This window comes from Brachyhypopomus gauderio, chromosome 11 (assembly GCF_052324685.1).
Source record: "Brachyhypopomus gauderio isolate BG-103 chromosome 11, BGAUD_0.2, whole genome shotgun sequence".
Classification (NCBI taxonomy): Eukaryota; Metazoa; Chordata; class Actinopteri; order Gymnotiformes; family Hypopomidae; genus Brachyhypopomus; species Brachyhypopomus gauderio.
This window is the reverse complement of record NC_135221.1, coordinates 21,301,031-21,326,568: the sequence shown is the minus strand read 5'-3', so window position 1 is coordinate 21,326,568 and position 25,538 is coordinate 21,301,031. Positions and strand designations below refer to the sequence as shown.

At 46.6% G+C, this 25,538-nt stretch overlaps 1 protein-coding gene across 4 annotated transcripts; it reads right to left on the bottom strand.

Moving 5' to 3' along the window:
• On the bottom strand, positions 1–24,918 carry rps6kal (ribosomal protein S6 kinase a, like). 4 transcript variants are annotated; one of them, XM_077022692.1, is made up of 22 exons: positions 24,661–24,918; positions 21,607–21,666; positions 20,303–20,419; positions 18,446–18,527; positions 18,203–18,283; positions 15,258–15,337; positions 13,223–13,329; positions 11,050–11,087; positions 10,730–10,872; positions 10,532–10,602; positions 10,115–10,203; positions 9,959–10,023; positions 9,038–9,140; positions 8,822–8,946; positions 7,352–7,471; positions 6,751–6,840; positions 5,678–5,836; positions 5,050–5,211; positions 4,672–4,748; positions 1,466–1,583; positions 1,237–1,377; positions 1–1,113 (listed from the first exon to the last, which is right to left on the bottom strand). In XM_077022692.1, the coding sequence occupies exons 1-22, from the start codon at positions 24,724–24,726 to the stop codon at positions 985–987; spliced, it is 2,223 nt and encodes a 740-aa protein (XP_076878807.1). In that variant the 5' UTR covers positions 24,727–24,918; the 3' UTR covers positions 1–984. The 4 variants fall into 4 exon arrangements, with proteins under 4 accessions (XP_076878807.1, XP_076878808.1, XP_076878809.1 ...); XM_077022693.1 differs by lacking the exon at positions 24,661–24,918 and adding an exon at positions 24,474–24,530; XM_077022694.1 differs by lacking the exon at positions 24,661–24,918 and adding an exon at positions 24,125–24,379.
• Between the last annotated feature and the right edge of the window lie 620 nt (positions 24,919–25,538).

Here is a 25,538-nt window from a genome sequence, read left to right as displayed (position 1 = left end):
TGCCCCAACAGTGAGAACTCCACATTCATTGTTCATTGACCTTTGATGGTTTTTTTTTTTGTTTGTTTGTTTTCCTCCTTTAGCTTATTTTTTTTCCCGTTCATCACAAATAAAAGGGCTATTCAAACGGCTGTAGGGCAAAAGAAACAGGGCGGGGCTTGTCCGGGTTACGGGCTTAAAACAGAAGAGCTAAAGCAACAACCAAGCTTCAGTGCAAATGTGCTTAAACAGATTCAACACGACGACGGTAGTCTCGGCGTTGCGAGAGCTGTCGGGGGCGTTTGGCGATCGCTCCAGTGTGTTGAACTTCCACGTGTAACGCACGGCAAGCTCGAAGACGCTTCCTGCTCTCGAGATCCTTCAGGTGACGGCAGGCGGCTTGGATGCGGGTCTGGCCCCCTACGCCGACGCCAGTGCTCGGAGGACCGTGTCCGGAATCTTCCGCCTTAACCAAAGTGACCAACTCTCGAGAGGCAGGAGACGGGTCTTCCCAAAGCTGACGGGGGGCGGGGAGAAACATGCGTACCAAACTGGGGGAAAGAAGGCGGAACGCTCTTCACTTAAAGCAGCTTCAGATCGGCCAGTCACAGTGACAGAATAGGTGCTGGTGCTTCTTTACGTCTCGTAGGGGGTTTATTCTTTTCTTTTACTGGGCGGGGAAAGAGGAAAAGAAAAAGTGAAATAAAATGGGTTGCAGGGGGACTGATGGCAGGAAAGAACGATTGAGAGGAAAGAAACAAACAGAACGAGAGTGGTCACTGCAGCCCAGGCAGGTTTCCATGGGGGGGGTGTCTCAGCATCGACTCACCACACAGCCTCCCTGATGTAGGGCGTCTGCAGTCCAGGTGGGGGGTGCGGGGGGGGGGGGGGGGGGGGGGGATGCCATACGGTGGATAGGACGTAAACGGGGACATGTAAATAAATTAACGATGAAAGGATGGAGCGTGTGGGGAGGGGTACACAGTGGACACTGCTCCGTCCGGGTCAGGCCATGTCGGCCGATGTGAGCTTCTTCATGCTCCTGCGCTGGGCCAGGCTGGAGGCCGCCACGGGCTCCAGGACCGGCTGGCAGGTCTTGTGGTTCAGCGCCGAGTATGTGGCGGCCATCGCCCCCTGCAGGAGAAACGCGGTAACAATCGATAAAAAAAAAAAACAAACCCATGCTGACGCGGGTGTGCAGACGAACACGGGACCCTCGCCGCTGGATGGGGGTTGGAGAGGGGGGGGGGACGTTACCTTCACCAGGTGGGGCGCGTCGTGCCGGGTCAGCTGGAAGTGGGGCAGCTGGTCTCGGCAGGCGATCCACGAGTGTTTCAGCACCTGCTCGGCGGAGTAACGCTGGTGAGGGTCCACGTGCAGCATGTGAGACAAAAGGTCCTGTGGGCGAGAGGAGAGTCTGGGCCACGCCGGTCCACACCCAAACCTTTCAGAGCAAAGGACTGTGGGAGAAAGGCTTGCTGCTCACCTTCGAGGATTCAGACACCGTGTCCCAGTTGCCTCCGCTGAGGGAGAATTTGCCACTGCCTATACGCAACAGAATCTCCTCGGGGGTGTCGTTGGGGCCGTTAGCGAAGGGGGTGTACCTGCACAGACCCCCACAGTAAGAACATTCAAGTCTCACACAGTGATTTTCAAATAATAATGAAGGTATGTAAAACAGCTTTCTTTACATAATACACTGAACAATAAATATTGCAGCTACTCTTAAGTACAGCACAGGGAAATATTCCTGTTAAACAGCTAAAATAAAGCAAGGCTGGTCCTACTGGTGTGAACAATAGTATTAATTCCCTCCAAGTAACGTTTCCTTGGTGATTTTAAAGATTGTGATTACAGTAGTCAACCAGTCATTTAAAGAACACAGCACTGTACACTACAAACTGCAATAAATCTATTTTATATACATAAACAGTAATAAATGAGACGCAGTCAACAAAAAAAAAAAAAGAAAACACAGAAACTAGGGGTGTCACAGATCTCTAAATCCTTGATTCGATTTTATTTCCGATTTTAGGGTCACGATTCGATTCGATTCTCGATTTTCTCTTTTTTTTTTATAGCAGAGAGGCCTACGCCAGTTTTAGATAAGATATTGTAAATTTAGACTAATTTCAAAAGTTGGGTTTGATACAAGTGATCTGTAATACACCACATTAGGCACTAATGGTCAAATTTAAATAATTTAAGATCAATGTAACAATCTTGTTCTCAGTGAAAAACAACAAAAACAAACAAATAATAAAAATGAGGTCACAGAAGCTACATGCTATCTAGTGACTTTTTTGGTAGCAGCAATGTACACTATTAAAACAGCAATGTGCAACATAAAATACATAATAAAAAAATACAGGAAGTCATGTACAAAATAATAGAATAGAGCCTTAAACTAAACTCTATCCTACAAAATATCTTAAAAAAAAAAAACAATTTCTTCATACATGGAGGGCAACACTTTAGTTGTAAGATGCGACCTTATACTTTCACAAGTGACAAATCAACACACCTCGTGCGAACGGCGGAGGCCTTTATACTTGGCGTGTCACATTCTTTGCAGTGGTCTCCGAAACAATATGCGGTAGTATAAAGAAAGTGTTGCAAATAACGCCGTTAAAAATAACGGCGTTAGGTAATGGCATCATTTTGTCAGTAACGGGATAATATAATTAATTATTTTTCCTGTCGTTACAACGCCGTTGACGTTACTGGTCATTAAAAGCGGTGCATTACTATATATTGATATACTAACAGTAATGCGAGCGGACCGCTGCCCAGGTAAGTGAGGAGTAACAGATCTCGATAGGTCACAGTTCTCTGTATAACACCTGTTTAACTTAACAAGTCAGTAAGCGATTGGCTAAGGCAGCGTTATGGTAGCCAATCAGAGCCAGTGTTTTTACACGAGCGCCGAAACACTCCAGTGACAACACAAACGTGAAGAGGCAGAAATGGCGGGTCAGGAGCAAGCCGAAGAAAAATTTGCATTTTCAAGGTGGCGATATAAACATTATTTAAGAAAATACTTGAAGTTCCTGAATGTCTACCAGACTGGGTATTTGATTTATTTAATTAAGAATATAGGTTTTATTGTTAAGTTTACTTCTGTTGTGAACAAACCAGATGTCTCAGGTTGAGATAATTTAATTTAATTTGATAGATGTAAATGCACTTTATATAGTGTAACTGTTTACTTTTGCTTTTATTTTTTACAAAGATTTGGGATTTTAAAGGATTTTATCCAGCACTGGTCTGTGGATGTGCAATAAATAAACGTTAAACACCTTTCTGATCTACTAATTTCAACTGACTGTAAAAACTGCTTTTTCAAAAAAATCCTTATTCATTGGCATATAACTTTTTTTTTTAACTGTAACGCAAATAGTTACTTTCCCTGGTAACGAGTTACTTTTATTATAGAGTAATTCAGTTACTAACTCAGTTACTTTTTTTTTTAACAAGTAGTGAGTAACTATAACTAATTACTTTTTTTAAGTAACGTTCCCAACACTGTAAAGAAACACCCCTTAAAAACAGGAGAAGGACCATTTGCCTGACAAATTTTAATGTTGCATTGTGTTCCAGGTTTGCAAAGTGCTAGAATTTAGGCTAAAGTACTTGAAATTGTAACTACTTGGTTTCACAACAAATATCTGTCTGACTGAACAGTTCTCCTGAATTACATTAACAAATACGAGCCTCTTGTAATTACAGGACGAAACATGAGAACGTGAAGATGTTAAGATTGGGCGTTTTGAAAATAAACAACCATTAAAAAAAATTGATAAAAAAGCAAATTATTTCGAATCATTACAAGTAGCCTATATGTATAAATAAGCGTGTTGAACGCGAAGTTACAAAATTTGAGAGGTGCACGACCTCGCGAATCGCCAGCACACGAGGCCCTCACGCACGGGCGGAGCCACCGCGATTATGTCAAGTATAAACCTAGCTTAGGAGAGCACATTCTCCAGAAGGAGAAATTACAGATGGAGGAGGTGGTGTCAGAGTAGCTTCCGATCTGCCCGATCTGCCAAACTGTGTAACTTGCAGTTGCAGAGGTCTGGGCTCTGGGTAAAACACATCTGAAGTCAACAGGACGGTGTATGAGCACACAGGGAATATCACGGCCCTCGTCTTAAGCACACGGGGAATTAAGTGTTGTCACCAGTGATGGCCAAGTTACCTTGAAAAAGTAATCCGATTACTGATTACTCCTTTCAAAAGTAACTTAGTTACGTTACTGATTACTTGATTTTAAAAGTAACTACGTTACATTACAAGTTACTTTAGTAGTTACATTCAGCAGCAAAATTAATTTTTCCAATACTCACTTTATTGAAAGTGCATTTTTAACAGTAACAATGTATTGAAGCAGGTTTGGTAACCTCGTCTTCAGCACACGGGGGATATCAAGGCCCTCGTCTTCAGATGGCTGGCTGTTCAGCAAGACCAAATCGCACTGCGATATTCAAGCACACGCACAAGTGGGCTTGTGTGCCCCAGTGTCTCTGCTACGTGTAGGAATAAGCGCGCTTCTTCAGATGTACTCAAGTTAAACAGGTTGCGAGGGAACCTGAACTCGTTGGAGTGGTCATGAATGTATGCTGTTTGAACCCGTTCACAGGTGTCTTCTGAAGATCTGCGTTCTCTGTGTGGGAGCAGGTTTACGCTCACCCTGCCAACATGGTGTAGAGAAGAACCCCCAGGCTCCAGATGTCACAGGCCGCGTCATAACCCTGCCGCATCAAAACCTACACACACACACACGTTACCAAGGATGGCAAAATGTCTCCAAATGTTATGACATGACCTCTTGATGACATGAGATCTTGTATGTATTTGAGTTTGCCTCATATACAAACTTAAGCCCTAGACGGACAGACCCACTGTGACTGAACCATGGCCACCTGACCTACTTCTAGACAAGAAGGGGGGGGGGGGGGGTATGAGGTGTATGAGGTGCATTCGGAGGAGGTCTGGGGGAGGTCCAGGGAGCCAAAAGGGAGGTCTTGGGAGCTGACGGGAGGTCTGGGGAGCCGAGGGGAGCCTCACCTCAGGCGCCACAAAGTTGGCGGTGTAACACGGCGTGAGCAGCAGGCCGTTGTCGCCCCTCAGCTGCTTGGCGAAGCCAAAGTCGCAGATTCGGATGGAGTCCGGGTTGCCCGAGTCGTCCATGTAGAGGATGTTGCTGGGCTTCAGGTCTCTGTGGACCACCTGCACGTGAAGAGAGAGCTTGAAAGGCAACATAGCGAGGGGAGGCCGGGCCTGAATTTCACCCCTACAGTAGCTATCTTATGTCTGCTAAATATACAGCATGAACATGAGTGTAACAACTTCTGAAACATCTGCTTGAGGTTTGAAAGGTACCAACTTTGTTTACAGATTTAGAAACAGTGAAGTAAACTCATTAATCAGACGGGCAGTCTGTGCCCATGGTGGTGAGCAGAGACAACACCTGGATCCTGCAGGTGCTGAACACGAGCCCTGACCACCACTGCAGAGAGCAGTCAAAGAAACGGAGCACCAGGTTCACGGCTTAAACCACGCAGGGTCAGATAAATCCCTGTTGCGTTTTGGTGCGCATCTGTACGGTGCCCTGACCTAAATTTGATGCGTTGTCTCTTTCGAGCTGGGAAGTTCCTCGTGCGCGAGGACAGGGCGCAGGGCCCGGCTGGCTCACCCCTTGGCAGTGCAGGTAGTCCACCGTTTTGGTGATGGTGTACAGCACCGCGCTGGCCTCCCGCTCCGAGAAGAACTTCTGACGCAGGATCTTATCCAGCAGCTCGCCGCCCTTCATCAACTCAGTCACCAGGTACACAAACCGGCCCTCGTCGTACACCTGGATCGAGCACGCATGCACACACACACACACACACACACACACACACACACACACACACACACACACACACACACACACACACACAGAGTGAGTGGGTGTGTCCTAGCAGGGAGCTCTCACATGCTCACAGCCAGGAGACACGCAGAGGCGTGGCTACGAGTAGGGCAGCAGGGCCATGGGGCGTGGCTACGAGTAGGGCAGCAGGGCCATGGGGCGTGGCTACGAGTAGGGCAGCAGGGCCATGGGGCGTGGCTACGAGTAGGGCAGCAGGGCTAGGGGGCGTGGCTACGAGTAGGGCAGCAGGGCCATGGGGCGTGGCTACGAGAAGGGCAGCAGGGCCATGGGGCGTGGCTACGAGTAGGGCAGCAGGGCCATGGGGCGTGGCTACGAGTAGTGCAGCAGGGCCATGGGGCGTGGCTACGAGTAGGGCAGCAGGGCCATGGGGCGTGGCTACGAGTAGGGCAGCAGGGCCATGGGGCGTGGCTACGAGTAGGGCAGCAGGGCCATGGGGCGTGGCTACGAGTAGGGCAGCAGGGCCATGGGGCGTGGCTACGAGAAGAGCAGCAGGGCCATGGGGCGTGGCTACGAGTAGGGCAGCAGGGCCATGGGGCGTGGCTACGAGTAGGGCAGCAGGGCCATGGGCCGTGGCTACGAGTAGGGCAGCAGGGCCATGGGGCGTGGCTACGAGTAGGGCAGCAGGGCCATGGGGCGTGGCTACGAGTAGGGCAGCAGGGCCATGGGGCGTGGCTACGAGTAGGGCAGCAGGGCCATGGGGCGTGGCTACGAGTAGGGCAGCAGGGCCATGGGGCGTGGCTACGAGTAGGGCAGCAGGGCCATGGGGCGTGGCTACGAGTAGGGCAGCAGGGCCATGGGGCGTGGCTACGAGTAGGGCAGCAGGGCCAGGCACTCACGTCTTTCAGCGTGATGATGTTGGGATGCTGGCCGTACCGCATGAGGATCTCGATCTCCTCGGATGGATCTCGCTTGCTTTTGTCGATGATCTAAATGAGAAAGATCAGGACCACACAGACATCAGCACCACGACCCACACCTAAAAACTTACAGCACCCACCCAGAACAGCAGAGTTTAATGACATTAAGTATTTCACAGAGTAAAACTGTATGAAATGGCAAGATCAAGGCTAACGAAAACTTCAATCCTTAATAAATAATAATAATAATAAAACTTCAAATTTAACCTGTCTCAGGTGGCCCCTTCATTTATATTTAAAATGTCCAACTGTATAAAACTGAATACTACTCCAACAGGGAAACATTAAATCACAACTGGGATCACTTTAAATGAATCGTATACATATTTCTTTTTTTATTACGATTAATATAAATTATATAAATAAACGAATGTGGAACCACCCGACAGAGTTCACGAACTGCAAACTGTTTCCAACATTTGCTGGGATTTCACTGCCCTCTACTGGTTACAACAGGCAAATGCCCAGACCTCCCACTCCTCCTTAGAAAGGCTCTCTGCTTCAGCGCGGCGCCTCTCACCTTGACCGCAAACTCCATGGTGGTGACCCGGTGGACGCAGCGCTTGCATATGGAGTAGGAGCCCACGCCGATGTCCTCCTTCAGCTCGTACACGTCGGAGAACTGAGCGCCGCCGGCCATCTGTGGCCAAAGACGGGACACGTGGGCACGGACACCATCACGACACGTTTGACCCCCACCCCCCCTCAGGATCTTATGGGTTTTTTGCTAATAAAATGAACGGAGCTATGAGCACAGGTCAGTGTTTACACAGGAGGAAGGAGTCAACAGAACAGAAGATGTGTTTCAACATCACTGGACTGATCCAGTCAGTTGTTACCATGCTGCTCTCATTTTAAACAGAAACTTCCTATAACTGAATTTATGGCACATGCAAGTGGTCCGAGATTCAAGAAGGACGAACGCTCACAGTATGCCAAAAAAAAAAATTATACTGACATGACTAAATATCCATAACTACTATCGGACACGGCACAGAGTTTATTCAATTCTTCTCTCTAAAATTTTTACTGCCTCATAAGGTGTACGGTGGAACCAGTTGCTCTACAGCTGAACGCTGTTTCTTCAGGTAGGAACAGTGGGACACAGGCGGCTACGCCAGCGAGACCTCCACCGACAACACCGCGCAGATCAAAGTGTGGGAGGTTTTGATCTCACGCCTTTACCAAACAACACAGTCGCCATGGTAATGTTATTATGGACATCTGCTCAAAGGAAGCAAACAGCAGGAGGTTAATGTGGGAAACGTGAACTCTGAGTGACGAGCAGACACGGAAACTCAGCTGTGCTGAAGTGAGATAATGTGGCTCAGGCCACACTTAAGTCATGAGTACTGAACAGATAATGTGGCTCAGGCCACACTTAAGTCATGAGTACTGAACAGATAATGTGGCTCAGGCCACACTTAAGTCATGAGTACTGAACAGATAATGTGGCTCAGGCCACACTTAAGTCATTGGTAGTGAACTCAAAATCACAAACTTTCAAGGGCTGAAACATTACTAAGGTCTGTATGGGCTGAACTACTTAACTGAGACAGACGTGTACCTAACAGCTCAGATTATCTCTACGGCGACTGCAGGAATACACGCCCATTCAGATTACGCGCCTCGGTAATCTCCTCGAGATGAGAGAAATTAAAATGATGCACACACAAATATTTATCCGTTAGAAGTTGGGCTGGGTCGAGGCCAAAATCTAAATACCAGTTTTACAACCTCTGCCCATTACACATACTCACACACACTGTTCTGTGCTCGGGTGGTGGAGTGGGCCTCCGCTAGCGGCACGAAAAGCAAAAAGCTTCAAAGGCCCATAAAGCACTTTTAATGATTACTAACAAATGCACTTAGTCTTGCTCTCTAAATGTACGTCATCGTTCATTCCTGACTCCTGTCTTAGCAGTGAGAACTTGCTGGATCTTCTGATCCGAGCCCTCTCGTGCGTGTCGGCGTGTCTCGCTGGGCTCACCTGCACGATGGGGAGGATGTTGACCAGAGGGGAGCTCTTGCTCTCCTCCAGGGAGGCCGGCGCTACAAAGCTGAAGCCTTTGAAGAGCTGGTGGGCGTTGGCGCTCGGAGGAATGCCTGGAGAGTCTGTGGAGTGGGTGGAGGGGGGGAAAGGTTGGACAACATCCGCCTGGTGTCGGCGGAGGAAAAGAAGGTGAGCCGACGGTGGAGCACGTACCCTTCGGGGTTTTGGCCGTGAACTCGGGGTCAAAGCAGAATGTGTCGTCTGGTTTTCCTGCCGCTGGTTTGAACGGAGGCTGGAGCTCTCGCCGGTACAATTTCTGTATGCAACAGAGGTGCAAACAGATAAGATCAAAAAAGCTGCTGTTTGAGTCACCCTCTCTCTCTCTCCCTCCCTCCCGAGGACGTTGTGTCTTCCCCTATCGGTACGCCGCACAGCAGGGACAGAGTGAGCTTTGTGGGTGGTGGGGCCTGCCCACACCTGCTCAGACCGAGTCAGGGCAGCCTCACGAGAAGAATGGGCCGACGGGTGGGGGAGGGGGGGGGCGCTGTGGGGCAGGGGCAGATTGGCGGGTTACTCTCTCCGGGAGTGCCCTTCCTGCCTCTTCACGGTCAATCGAGTAGCGCTGGCTCCTAAACACTCCTCGCTGTGGCCATTAACGCAACACAGTCAGAGCTGGCCTTCTGCCTACCGGGCTGCCGCACACATATGGACACATGAGAGTGTGTCCACACACACACACACACACACACACACACACACACACACACACACACACAAAGAGTGTGAGAATAACGATGAAAGCCTAGCTAATTGTAGCTGAAATAATAGCATGTTATGACCACGATTTTGAAATGTCCCTTTCACGAAAGGAGTGGAGGTGAAAGAATATACATAAATTAACCGTTATATTAATCTGCGACATAAATTCTGCGACCTACTTCTGAGAAGAACACAGAATTTCAAACATTTGCCAAGAATCTCGGGCAAATTTAAAGGCACCTACACGTGATACACGTGAACCCCGGACGCGTGCACCCCGGGACGCGTGCACCATTGTGTGTCCTGCCCCACTGCGTCTCCCGTGTGTGGAGGACAAACATTTACTGACAAGAAGATTGAGCAGCAGACACTCACGTTCCAGTCTATGGTGGAGAAGAAGGCGTGACGTTTGATCTCCTCCACGCCGTCTGGACCCGCTCCTGGACAAGACAAACAGGACACTGCAGTGCACAGCACAGAGCTGGACGTCCGGCGCTGGTCTGGAATCAGCAGAGACCGCGGCCCACTTACCTAAACGATTTGCTGGGTTTCTTTTGAAGAGCATCCGTAACAGACTCTGGGCCTCCAAGCTTAAAAACTGTGGCATCCCCAACTTGGCTCTGATTAAAGTAACAAAAAGTTACAGATAAGAGTTACAAAAAAAGGACAGTCAATCAAATCAATCAAGTCAGTTAATGCATGTAAAAAAAATCATTACAAGTGCCAATATACCTATAATACCTATTACAGTCTTTAAGCTGCAACTGACTGACTTGGCGAAACTGTGTAACTGGTTTTAATCTCTTATGAGTTTTTGTAATAAAAGCATAAAAGGCAAAATTAAACTTTCACTGATTCATTCATTCAGTTGGTAGCAAGGGCAATATTTCCTTCATCATATCACACTGCTGATCTGACGATTCTTAGTATTATTCTTGTGCCACTCACTTGAGGATCATATTCATGGTCTCATTGCGATCTTTTCCTTGAAACGGTAGCGTCCCTGTCAGCATTTCAAACTAGCAGAAAAAGGAGAGGAGAGAGAAAAAACAAAAAAAACAAACTGACTTGCCTTGGAAAAAAATTAATAATTTTGTGCGGGCTTTTATTAAAGTGACGTACGCGTGACGGGTTTGAGACTCCTACCATCAGAACGCCGAGGGACCACCAGTCGGCACTCTGAGTGTGTCCTCTCCTGTTCACCACCTCGGGTGCCATGTACTCCACCGTGCCACAGAACGAGTACGCTTTCCTGTCCTGGTCTACTGATTCTTTACTGAGTCCGAAGTCTGAAAGAAGCGCAAACGGTGCGTTGGTCACCAAAAAGAGGCGAGCGGTCCAGCACGACAACGTGTCCAGGCGTGATTCGTCCGAGTGTCACTCGCATGCAGCGAGGCGCTGATCAATCTGCATGCATGTATGTATGTGCACAAAACGACAACCAGCGACGAGAGAACGGTGCGTACCTGTTAACTTTATATGTCCAGCTTCATCAAGCAAAATGCTGAAAATTAAAATCAGATTCTCCAATACAGGTACACAAATACATGGGTACAATAAAAACACAAGCTAAAAAATGAAAAATAAAGGGAAAAAAAAGAAAGAATAACAGACAAAATTCAAAACAATCACAGCAAACTGACTGTATCCCATTATGTCATTGCATTTTGAATTATACAGTAGAAGACAGCAGAAAGAGTGAGAGAAAGCAGTGAGACAACGAAGTGTTCAAAAATAAATGGGCACTCCACGAGGGTGTGTGCACCGAGGCGTGAGTCTCTGCAGAGCACAGTGACCCTTCACTGGGTGTGGTGTGTACGGGGTTTACCACCCCCTCTGCCAGGGGCGGGGCTGGGTACCAACCTGCAGGGCCCAAAACACTCACCGCATCACCTCTGGTTTGTCATATTTCATTTCACAAATTTTATTTTGTTTGGTTTTATTTGTTTTCCTTTTATATCGCATGTAATTTTTATGAAGGTGACAGATCTCGGGGTGTAATAAACTTTGTTATTCAAATATTTCTGTTTGTAAAAGGCACTGAATTGCCACTGTGTGCTATACAAAAGCCTGCCTTGTATGGAAGGGAATCCCAAATTTGCATTCTATGGTTTAGATGAAAAAGTCAGAGTGTTTTGGTGTGAAATGAGCCCAGACAAATGTAGCATTGAGCTGTTCCTAACAGTACCAGCACCCAAACGTGTGAAGCATTTAACAAATACTCAACAATGCTTGGCAATATGTTGCTCAATGTCACGCAACACGTGAACTATTTTGTGAAAATTTTGCTATAGGCCTACTGCTTTGGCCTAAACTGTGTTTTAGAATAAACTATTACTCATGGATTACTTGTCTTACAAAACCGAATTCTCAATTGAGATTAATGTGCATGAGGAAACGGGCTTTAGTTGACACTAGCCTATAACTTCAGCCTTTCGACTAACGCCAACAGCAGGTTTTATTTCCACATGCCTGTGCTGGCATTGGCAACCAATAAACACTTAAAGAACATTTTGCAACCTGGTACAGAGTAGCTGACCACCACCCCATTAACCAGTAAGGCACAGTGGTGAATGTCACAGTTCATCTGAAGGATCCTCACATGAGCGTAGCGGACACCAGACGACAACATCGCCCGAAAACGCACGAGACACGACGGCACAAGCCAGGAGTTTTAACGCAAAAGTTTACCAAAATAACTAATAAATATAATTCAAAATTTAACTGTTTTACCATTAACAGCAAAATATATAAATATTTAGAAGTTACATGCAAGTTCACTGATAATTTTGGCTAGCACTAGATAATATGGCTGTTGTTGTAGTGCAGACATGACCACATCTAGTTCATATCACTGAATTATGATGCAGTGGTCAGATTTCTCTAGAAAGGCATCTCACACCAAAACCTTCTGAATCGGAGGGTTAAATCATATCAAAAGGTGTGTCTTCTGCAAATGATAGTTCCACTCTGAACTTAAATGTGTAAATTCAGACTGTCTCTTCAATTTTATATTTATATTTGCCCTCAGTAATATCTAAAGAGTTCGTATTCAGATAAGATTCCTGAGAAACTACCAGCTGTGGGCTACACAACTGCTTCTAGCAAAAGACACAACAGACGTTACGCAACAAAGCAAATTACACTGACAACCAGCTAGAAGTTTAGAATAGGTCAGCAAATAAATATGAAACACTAACACTACTGAAAAATACCATTTAATTTTGGAGACACTAAAAGCTTTAAAATATATCAATTCAATTTTATTTTTCATAATTATGTTGTTCTCTAAATTACTAGATGTTTGACACTAAGCAATTTTAATTTACACTGAGCCCTCATGCAAAGTAGATTTCATTTGGGCATTAGTACTGCATTCAAGATACTGGCATAGACTCTAGTGTCAAAGTCTAGTGTCCATTGGTACCCAGCCCTAGTGACAGGAGAGGCTTGATATATATATGCTTCTCTAAGAAACACCCGAGTCCCAAACACAGAGAGACAGAGAGAGAGAGAGAGAGCGAGCAAAAAAAGGAGAGAGAATGTGCAAGAGGGGAAAAAGAAACAGTGTTAACTGGAGGAAGGGAAGGAGAGAGAGAGAGAGAGAGAGAGAGAGAGCGAGAGAGGGGGATACTTTACTTTTCGGGCTTCAGGTCTCTGTAAACAATGCCTAGGTTGTGAAGGTGGTCCAGGGCAAGGGCCAGCTCTGCAAGGTAGAATTTCACATCCTCCTCTGTAAACATAACCTAGTAAGAACTGGACAGATTTACTCTCTCATCTTTGTACAAAACAAGGAGAAAACAAAAAGATCAACAACAGCATCTATGGTCACACAAAACAAGAGAAAAGAAGTTATTGTTACAGATTACACAGTAAACAACAACAACAACAAAGCTCCATACAGAGATATTCAACAAAGACATGACAAATTGCATAAAAAGGTGCACTGGGTTTAAGATAAATAAACACGACAATGGCCAACTTGTGATTATTTAGCTGCAACAGATAGTGTTGAAAACGCAAATCACACTCTAGCCCTGAAAGTTATATGGAAGTTTACTGTAAACAGTTTAGTATTTTAAAATACTGCACCCTCACATAAACTTGGTCATACATTCCTGCATCCATTTGATATGACAAATAACTTTCAATTGGGCTCTGTGTACATAAGAGCTACGTGTACACAATCTTTGGCTGTGTGAATAGAGGACGGCTAGGCAGCGCTTGTGTGTGTGTGTGTGTGTGTGTGTGTGTGTGTGTGTGTGTGACAGGGACATCGGGTTTGGTGGGCGGAGCTTCACGGGCGGCAGTGGGTTCAGCGTAGCGGCTCAGGTGCGAGTTGGGATATTTTCACATACCGTGTGGGGGAAAATAAACCTACGTCTATACGAAAGAAAAAACCGCGAGGCACACATCTTTAAGTATTTAATTCAATCCTTTGCAATGGGGTTTCAGGCCTGTAATGCCTCGATTTGTTTTGGATTTTTATACTCGGAGCAAACCGCATTTGCACGGCTGTGTTAGTACAAATGTTCTCATCGTTTTTATGCATGTTAGGACAATGTAAAAAGAGAAATAGAGATCTCTACTACTATTTCCAGTTTTAGAATTGTACTTAATTTTTTGTCATTTTTTCTTAATATTGTTTCATGCTGCAAGGCCAATGCAGGACTAATGTGGTGAAGCGCTCTGTCCCTTTAAGAGCTCAAATATCTGTATTTGGCCTCTTCAGGGCGTCTTCAGTGATGGTACTCTAGAACAGTGAAGGTCATTTGTTTTGCCATTTCATATTAATCCATCAAATGTTCAAGCATCTGCCACTGACGTAATCATGACGTTGTCTCTCAACTGGTCTATTAGCGCTGGGCTACAGCATACGCTGGTCTCTGATTACGTGGGCTGCATAACTGAACGCATCAGTTAGGAATGTCACACAAGTGTGCCGTTCGTGGCTGAAGGGAGATGGTTCCGGTGGTCATTTATGGAGGAGAAAGTCCAGAAACAAGGCAGAGGCGTAAGAGCCCCTGCCGGGCGCCCTGGCAGGGCGCTGTCCATGGTCCTGAGGGACTACGGAGAGCTGAATGGCATCTTGGCACACCTGGCCTTCACAGCAGACACGGTGTAGTGTTTTAGTGTCCGGGGTCAGGGCCCACAGGCCAGCCACTTCCAGAACACCCACAATAGCGGCTCCTGTTCTAAGCCTCGTCTCGGTTTGTGGTGAGAGTGTAAATAGGCCTTTGAAGTGTTGAAGTGTTTGAAAGAGATGTTCTTTGGGGAAAACATGCCTGTTCCATAAAGCCATAGGGAGGAAAACTCTCAGATGGTGAAAGTTTAATAAGTTTTACACATTACAAAAGGGCCTGTAAGGAGCCCAATGAGGCAGCTGTTTATACTGTAGCACAAACCACACAGTGAATCTATCCATCAAACCGGAGGTGGAACGTGTCAGTCTCCAGCCCACGCGTGCTGAAGGTCTGTGGAACCACCGACACAGCAGGAAATGATTCAAGTCTCTGTCTTGGAGCCGAGATAATGGACTATGCATGTGGGCCCTGGGTGGGGGTGTGGTGGGGTGATCACTGGGTGTGGTGGGGTGATCACTGGCATTTACCAGGGAGCACGACTAGCAAAGAACGTTATTAAAGGTTAGAGCGGAAGAAAAGGGGATGCTTACCTCTTTGGATAAGCGAGTAAATACATCTCCACCCCTGAGAAAATCCAAAATTAAATAGAGCTTTCCTTCTGTCTGAAAGGCTGCGAGCAAGAAGAAAAACACTGAATTACACACACACACACACACACACACAGGTATCCATATTCCCTCAATCACTCTTGCCATATGGTAAACTCAACCAAAGCGCTAAATTAAACAAAGAGGAGTGGCCTGCAGGATGTGACTAGGCAAACATGCTGTTTCCAGCACACAAAGGTAAAGTGGCGACCTTAAATAAATGACAGCAGCAGACTGGATGGGGGAGCGAGCGGAGTCGTGCAGAATACGAAATGACCCCCAGCTCACTCCATCCAGAGAGACAGAGATAACGACAGAGACACAGACACCGGACAGAGAAACCAGAGAGAGAGAGAGACACTAGATTTAAATCTAGATAATCTAGATTTAGATTAGGCTCAGAGGAAATTAGACACTCCTCAACCTATAATTATTTAGGCATCAAAATAAGTTCTTCAGGAAGTTTTAATCAGGCAGTGAATGAACTGAGAGGTAAAGCTCGCAGGGCTTTTTACGCCATAAAACGACAAATCTTTGCAGAAATTCCAATCAAAATTTGGTTAAAAATTTTTGAATCTGTAATTGAACCAATTGCCCTTTATGGCTGCGAGGTGTGGGGTCTGCTTACAAATCAACAATTTGACAAATGGGACAAACATCCAACAGAGACTCTGCATGCAGAATTCTATAAAAATATCCTAAAGGTCCACAGGAACACCACCAACAACGCATGCAGAGCAGAATTAGGCCAATACCCATCACTGATAAAAATACACAAAAGGGCAATCAAATTCTGGACGCACCTGAAGCACAGTGACCCCCACTCATACCATTATAAAGCCCTGCAGTACCAGGAGTTGAGCAAAGAGAACAAAGATCCCCTCACTCAGCTGGTCCTGAACTACACACTAACACTCGCTAACACACACTCACACACTAACACTCACCAGATTCAGGACCAGGAAATCAAGACCAATCTGATCAGAACCAACAACATTACAGCTAATCTGAGAGAAACATACACAGAACACTGGGAAAACCAGACAAAATCACAAAGTAGAATGCAATGTTATCTGGCCCTAAAGAGACAGTACACTGTGGCAGAGTACCTGAGCACAGTGACTGATCTGAAACTGAGAACCACCCTGACGAGGTACAGACTCAGCCAGCACAACCTGGCTATAGAGACTGGCAGGCACAGAAGATCATGGGTGCCCCAGGAAAACAGAACTTGCCAACAGTGCAAGATAGGTAAAATTGAAACAGAGCTGCATTTCCTGACAGAATGCCAAAAATTCACTGATATTCGAAACAAATTTTACATAAAATTCATCAATAAACACCCCACATTCAACAGCCTATCTGATCTAGAGAAACTCCCCTACCTACTAGGAGAGCACAGAGACTGCTGCACACTCGCAGCACAATACGTCATGGCCTGCCACCGGGAGAGGGACAGTGAGTGATCACACATACACGCACACACATACACACATATACGCATACACACACACACACACACGTCTTTGATGTATGTAAATATACATGTGGTTCCCCTTCTTACCCCCTTATGCATGTATTATTTGATTTCAACTTCTGATTTTGTTATTTAATTAGGGAAATGTATTTATGTGTATGTATATATTAATTTTACCTGTTGTTTACTCCTTAACAATTTTGTAATGTTTAGAGTTGTGAGCCCAACTTTTATCTAGTGTTACTAATATTATAAGTGTTCAGGCTTTGGCAATACAAATGAAGCAATATTTGTCATGCCAATAAAGCACCTTGAATTGAAATTGAATTGACACACAGACAGAGAAACCAGAGAGAGAGAGAGAGAGACACACAGACAGAGAAACCAGAGAGAGAGAGAGAGAGACACACAGACAGAGAAACCAGAGAGAGAGAGAGAGAGACACAGACAGAGAAACCAGAGAGAGAGAGAGAGAGACACAGACAGAGAAACCAGAGAGAGAGAGAGAGACACAGACAGAGAAACCAGAGAGAGAGAGAGAGACACAGACAGAGAAACCAGAGAGAGAGAGAGAGACACAGACAGAGAAACCAGAGAGAGAGAGAGAGACACACAGACAGAGAAACCAGAGAGAGAGAGAGAGACAGACAGAGAAACCAGAGAGAGAGAGAGAGACACAGACAGAGAAACCAGAGAGAGAGAGAGAGACACAGACAGAGAAACCAGAGAGAGAGAGAGAGACACAGACAGAGAAACCAGAGAGAGAGAGAGAGACACAGAGAAACCAGAGAGAGAGAGAGAGAGACACAGAGAAACCAGAGAGAGAGAGAGAGAGACACAGACAGAGAAACCAGAGAGAGAGAGAGAGACACAGACAGAGAAACCAGAGAGAGAGAGAGAGACACAGACAGAGAAACCAGAGAGAGAGAGAGACACAGACAGAGAAACCAGAGAGAGAGAGACACACAGACAGAGAAACCAGAGAGAGAGAGACACAGACAGAGAAACCAGAGAGAGAGAGAGAGACACACAGACAGAGAAACCAGAGAGAGAGAGAGACACACAGACAGAGAAACCAGAGAGAGAGAGACACACAGACAGAGAAACCAGAGAGAGAGAGAGACACACAGACAGAGAAACCAGAGAGAGAGAGAGAGACACACAGACAGAGAAACCAGAGAGAGAGAGAGAGACACACAGACAGAGAAACCAGAGAGAGAGAGAGACACACAGACAGAGAAACCAGAGAGAGAGAGAGAGACACACAGACAGAGAAACCAGAGAGAGAGACACAGACAGAGAAACCAGAGAGAGACACAGACAGAGAAACCAGAGAGAGACACAGACAGAGATACCAGAGACACAGACGGAGACAGAAAAGCAGAGAGCAGTCAGGTCATGCCCGTCTTACCATAGTGCAACTTCACAATGAAGGGATGGTTCACCTCCACCAGAATATCTCGCTCCATCTTTGTGCGAACCCGGTCCCTCACTGCCAACAAGACGGAGAAGGTCAACAAGGAGCTCCAGTTTTGGACCCTGAATCTCCAATGGAGCTGATCAATGCGAGGATGCAGCTAAATGGTGCCTGTTGGTGCCTACCAGAAGAGAGCGCCATCAAAGCAGCGTTCGTGGAGGCCGCAGGATCACTCACCTTTTAAGGACGCCTTTTTGAGGACCTTCATTGCATATAGCTGACCGCCATCCGGACCAATCATCTTCCTCACCAGGAAGACCTGAGGGAGAACACAAGTGGCCTTACAAACCTCGGCGTCGCTCTGAGGACAGCAAACCACGCATGCAGGAACAGACACACCGTTCTTATCCTAAATGAGAGAACCTTCTCCACCAGCAGATCCAGGTTCACCTCTTCAATGTTTCCTGTTCAACTTCCCTGACGATTAGGAGTTGGATCACGTTTTTCAGAACAGGGGAACCAAAATGACGATGAACTGTGTGTCTGGGTTACGTTTATTACAACCACACCTTCAGCTGCCCCTTAGTTTTTTATGAATGAACCCAACCTCTCTGCACTTGCGCCGATATAATTAGGTGCCCGTCTTATATACGCCTTTGAATTTACATATCATAGCGTATGTATTAGGGATGTCCCGATCCAGCTTTTTGAACTTCCGATCCGATACCGATATTTATTTGCACTTCCGATCCGATACCGATATCGGCCGATACCGGCCTATCCGAGCATGTATTAAAGTTTAAAGTTATTTAGCCAACTTACTTTGTTGTCAAACTCATGTTGAAAAGCGTTTTACTCTTGATAACAAGTAGCCAGCTGAATTAGGTGTGTTTGAATAATACACAATGGTTGGTAAGGAGAAACTGACCTGTTTATTTAGCAATTAATAAACTCAAAATAGACAAAATATTAAATAACAAACAGAAATAGCATCAGTAAACCAAGGATTAAAAAGCCACAAGTGCAAATAATATTGTAAATTATATTTTTTTAAAAAAACACAACCTGAGTGGAAAATAGTCTATTATTAACATTAACATTAACATCCATCAGTGCTCTTGAACAAGTGTAAACCAAAGCTTAAAAAAAAATCCGTGCACATATTGTAAACTAATTAAAAGCAAAATGCCTTCTACTCCACACTTTGCTGCTCCATCCCCATCTATACACTCCCTTCAATTCAAACGTTTCTGCCAGTGTTAGTTGTGTAGGACCTTTCTTTTTGTCTTCGGTTTTCTTTAGAAACTCGTCATGTTGTTTATGGTGGTATTTCGCTAAATGCTTGATTAGATTGGTTGTATTAAAAGTTCTTACAGCTTTACCACAATGCTTGACTTTACTGTGGCATATGTTGCACTCTACCTCTTCATCTTTGTCATCCTTTAAGGTAAAATAATCCCACACAACTGACCTATAACTTCAAATTTACATGGCCCGAGATGCCACAGAGCTAAATTGGGGCAGAAACTACGCTCGTGTGCTGAAGGTGTGCTGGAAAATGCGGACCGGATTTTACTCTCACTAGCAAAAACTGGAATGGATTATCTAAATGGGTGCGCAGGAAAACCGGGATCGGACTTATCAACCCCATTAATCACTAAGGTGTTTTCACCACAACACCATTACCTACTGGGTAGTATTTGGGTGACAGGCCATGTTCAACCCAGCAGTGCCGGTGATGTGTTAGTGGCACGGTAGAGGATGTTAAGCACCCATCAGTGTTCCTGAGCACCGATGAAGGTCTAGAGGACAACTGAACACAGTACACCTACGAGTTCTTCCTACAAAACTGGATGATACATCAGTGGATGTCGTGAGTAAGACGATCATAAACGGCTCATCAGGAAGCCAGCACAGAAACTTGTTCCACCTTTATTACCACCCCGTCCCACCCACACAGACCTCGTTTATTTTTTAACACGTACACCCCGCCTCTACAGACATTTTGTGAAATGAGATGTCAGAATTTGCAGGGATGCGTGTTTGTGCCCCGGCTCAGGCGAGGCCCCGGGGGGGCGTGGCGGCGCTGCTCACCTTTCCGAAGGAGCCCTGGCCCAGCACTTTGAGCAGCTCGAACTGTGAGGGGTCCGCCTTCTCACAGCCCTCCTTCACGTGGTGCGTTATGGGGATCTCCTTGTACACGCCCTCGTCCTGCAGAGACACGCCTCCGTTAAAGCCCCGTGCTGCCCACCAACTCTGAGACTGCTTAGACTGACGGGGAAAGGGGGCGTGGGCGGCCAGCAGTATGCAAATGAGATCACATTAATGAGCTGTTCGCAAGCGTTTGCCATTGGTCGCACTGGCTTTTTTTTTTTTTATTCAGCAGACTGTTACTTTGAAGATCCCGTCAAGCCCTGAACCGACTACGAGTGGGCAAAGTGGAAAGATATTTGGCAGCTCATGAAAACGGTTGTTCTCATTCCTGAACGACGGTCGTATTCTCCCAGGATGACATTTGGGCCACCTGATATTGATGTGAAGGACCACGGACGTCTGAAGACGGACGTTAAGTGAGTGTGCACACCCTCCCGCCTCATCCTTGGTGTTTGGAGGACGGCGTGATTCACTATTCCCTGTTGGTTGAATCTGTTGGTGAGGGGGTCTTAATGACGGGTGCCAGGGTAATTAACAGGCTCCTGCAAGACAGAGCCCCAAGCAAGGAAGCGGGACACATGGGGTCTCCGTGGACCCCTGTAACCTTGGAGACAGAGATAAGCGCCGGCTACTGGCGGCGTGAGCACCTTTCACTCTCCTGAAGGACAGAAGAACATCAAACCAGCACAAACAATAATGATCCTGAGTGGTATTAACAGGAGAGGCTTCCGCTGGCCAGGCTGAACACAGCTGAGAGCAGGTCTGAAGACTAAAAACAGGCATGCACTGCTAAGGAACACTAATCTGCTTAACCGTATGGAGAATTGACCTTCCGCTATTGTATGTTCTCTTATTCTCTCTCTCTCTCACACACACACACGACAGATGCACAAATACACAACATCCATTAGATGTGGTATGGAGAGTGATGCTTTGGAAGCTTTTAAGAGGTAAAGACAAAGAAAAAAAACTACTTAAGGTTGCTGTACATTATTTCAGAAATATTGGTGAACCCATGCAGCACATTTACCTGGGAGGATTCCTGCCCACTAAAAGCCAAGAGCCAACACCCAAACACGGAAGTGGCATCGCTGAAAGACCACCCACGCCTGATCACCACACTGTCATGACAACATCAAGAGAAAGACGCCCTGCGTGCATCTCACACACTCTCTCTCTCTCTCACACACACACACACACACACACACACACACACACACACACACACACAGAGATCTACTTACACAGTGAGTGAAGGCCTCCCCCTCTTCCATCGGTTCATCCATGATCTGAAGCCCATTGACCTAGAAAGATCCAAATTCCAACTTTAGCCAGTGCAACAGCCCTTACACCAGACAAACTTCACCATGCCAGTATGACCATTAAACCGGAACTTCCTGTGGGAGGGACCAGTCGGCGCATGAGACCAGACGCCTCCCTGCGTCTCCTGCAGTGTGGATCATGGAAGGATTTAGTTTGCCGATCGGTCTTCTGGAATATTTCACTGCGAGGGCCGTGAGTGAGAGGAAGCAGAGAGTTAGACCCCCTACGGCTCTGCAGTGAGTGCTGGCGGTCCAACGCTGCTTCCTTAGCGACAGTGCTGCTCCGAGTGCGTCATACTGCGGGGGCGCGTGGGAGAGGAGTGGAGTGTCCACGGCTCCACACCCCCCCCCCTCCGTCCGCGTGGGAGCGAGCGAGCGGCACTAACACCTCCCTCCACCCACGACTCCGCCCAGGGGTGGGACATGCGGGGATAGTGGGGTGGGCTAAATAAATAAATAAGCTAACTAAGATCATAAATGTAAATGTTACCAACTGGACCAGTTATGAGAAAGGAGCCAACGCAGCTTTCTTTTAAAAATTATATTTTTTAAAGCTTTTGATTTGAAAGAGATTAACTCTCCTTCCCTGTATGTCTTAGAGCTGACTGCAGTGCAAGTAGAGCCTCATAGGCGAAACTGCTAAAACGATTCACCTCTGATCACATTTTCCGACTGTGTATGTTTACAAATGTGCCAGGCACAAGATAGTAATTACTGACTAGGGCCACATTCAGCAGAAACAGGCCATCTTAGCCACTCAGCCTAAACAACCCTGTAAGCGGTTAAGTATCTAAACATAGGTCCTTTTCCACAATAGTACTGACTGGCGTGGAACATATAGCTTTTAAATGACAATGGTAAATACAGGCCTTAAGGTCAACAATATACAACAACAACAACAACACTCCTGAGTCGTAGAAACACTGTGCAGTCCTCTGCATGCCTGTTTTGGGCTATTAACAGCATTGCAAGTCAGTCTAATGCATTCTGCTCAATCCCTCAAGAGGATGACTCATACCATTAATCATGATCACTGAATGGAAATGCCGTGTGCACCCAAGATGGTCTCTGGAAAGGGGGAAAAAAATCTCCTCCAGACCTCTCCACATCATTCCTCATCTTGTCCACAGGCATTTTGACAATCAGCTGCTCATTAAATGGGTCCAATGTTATGTAGCCTGGTCTTGCACTCATAATGAATCTCAAAGTACGGATGCAGATTTGATTCACATTGTTTTTAGATTCAGTTTTAATTGCCGTTTTCTGGGATGACTCACGCACACCGGTCCTGGTGCGTTATCGTGAGCATCAAGCGAATATACTTATTCAGCCTTTCTGTAAAGCCGATTATATATATAATCTGATAAGCAGTACGGACACATTTGCTCATCTGTTTGCGACAAACTCCTAGATTTGCTATAACCAAGTGTTGAGCGCACACACACACACACACACACACACACACACACACACACACACACACACACACACACACTCACACACACTCACACACTCACACACACTCACACACTCACACACACACACACACACACACACACACTCACACACACTCACACACACACACACACACACACACACACACACACACACACACGCACACACACACGCACACGCACACGCACACGCACACGCACACGCACACGCACACACACACGCACACACACACGCACACACACACGCACACACACACGCACACACACACGCACACACACACGCACACACACACACACACACACATCTAGGGACCTCGAGAGGGACAAAGGACCGAAAAACGTGAAACATTCAAAAATGCAAACTGGCTGCAAAGGTGTGAATGAACCCGGCTGTGTCGGGGAGCAGGAGCAGCTGGCGGGGGACACGGGAGACACAGACACGCCGCCGTGTCCCCGACCACACCGTCCTAACGTCCAGGACGCTTCAGGTGGAAACATTGCGCCGTTCAAACGATCACACAGTGGCGGAAGAACAAACAGAAACACGGGCTAGCGTTAGCCGCCTAGCTAGGTTAGCTAGCCGACTGGGTGACGCGTTGACAGCCAGTCATCTGGACACTCAAAATCAACTCGAACTGTTCTGGGCCTGGATGTACCGCATTCAAAAGCGGCAATATAAAGAACAACGAAACTATTCAAACACTTCAGCAAATGATTTAAATTATTACAGTGGACGTTCACAAGCCGTGTGGTGAATGAGGGCAGCTAGCCAGCGTTAGCCTAGCTCCCTCGCTAGCTTAGCACAAGTGAGTGGTGCAGCTGGTTGACTGGGGGAGAATTAACCCACCTCCCCTCAGAACCGCCACACGCCCCCGAACACACCCGACCCAGTCAGTCCGACAGACTTAACCAGCTTAGTGTGGCCGCCGTTACAGCGCCGACACGCCCGCAGTAGCGAACTTCACAACGAAGTAAAAACTTATTACCTGTACAGGCGACAGAGAACATGCAGAGAGACGCCGGGGACGCTAGTCGGCGTCAGCCGGGGACGCTAGTCGGCGTCAGCCGGGGACGCTAGTCGGCGTCAGCCGGGGACGCTAGTCGGCGTTAGCCGGGGACGCTAGTCGGCGTTAGCTGCCAGCGAGTTCGCGCTGTTTGAGCGGATAACCCGATAACTAGCGCACTGCTGCTAACAGGCTAGCGAGGGTCGCTATATGAGCCAGACAGCCCAGACCCGCGGGAGCGGACTGGCCAGATAAACGCACCGCGTACACTAGTTTTATACGTCCACGGAGTGCTCTATAAACGAGAGTGATAACAGCACACTCCACGTACCTCACTACTAACGCTGGAGTGCTCTATAAACGAGAGATACATAACAGTACACTCCACGTACCTCACTACTAACGCTGGAGTGCTCTATAAACGAGAGTGATACATAACAGCACACTCCACGTACCTCACTACTAACGCTGGAGTGCTCTATAAACGAGAGTGATACATAACAGCACACTCCACGTACCTCACTACTAACGCTGTGCACCTCCATTTTGTGCCAGGAATCCTGTGGCTGGGCGAAAGGCATCATATGGTCCAACTAGAGCCTCGTTTCGCGAGGCATTCCTGGGCGGTGGAAGCTTGGCGACCCGTCCGTGACCATGAAACGTGGGGCAGAGAACAAGCCTGGCGCCGGTGAGGTGGAGGCTCGGTTCGGGAAGGTCTGCCTGACTCCACCACACGCCACCCGGACTCTCACTCTCCCATTGACGCGAACATGGCCGCCTCCGCGCTGCCTACAGCACAACTGGGTTGACGTCGCTTTGACGCACTTTAGGTTAGGATTCCCCCCTCCAAATATAAAAAGACAGAAAAGCAAACGATATTTAACAGAAATAAAAAAATTATTTGTATTGTTGTTATTATTGTTGTTATTATTATTGTTATTATTATTGTTATTATTATTAAAATGAAATTTGTCCTAGAAGCCATTTTAATATAGACCTGAATCATATAGAGCTAGACAGGTTTTTTTATTATTATAAAAGCTAGGGAGGAGAAAAAGGGTTATAGATATTGATCTAAGAAATCCTTTAAGCTATCTGTAAACTTGACCTTCAGGAGGAAAGTTGACCATGGTATTTTGAAATCCATTCACTCCCCTGGCTTACATTCTCTTTTCAGGTGGAGTTAAGAAGCTTAAAGATCATCTCCTTTATCCTGACCCAACCAGGGAGGATAAGTCCTCTTTCCAAAGGAGTGGTGTAGGTTATGGGTTGTTTACTTATTGCTGATATCCAACCCTAATGTAACAATTCCAGTTTCCTTCCCTTCCAATAATAGAATGCCAAATCTTTCTCCTCAGACTTGGTTTGTCTACCTCAGAGTTTGATGGTGCCATGC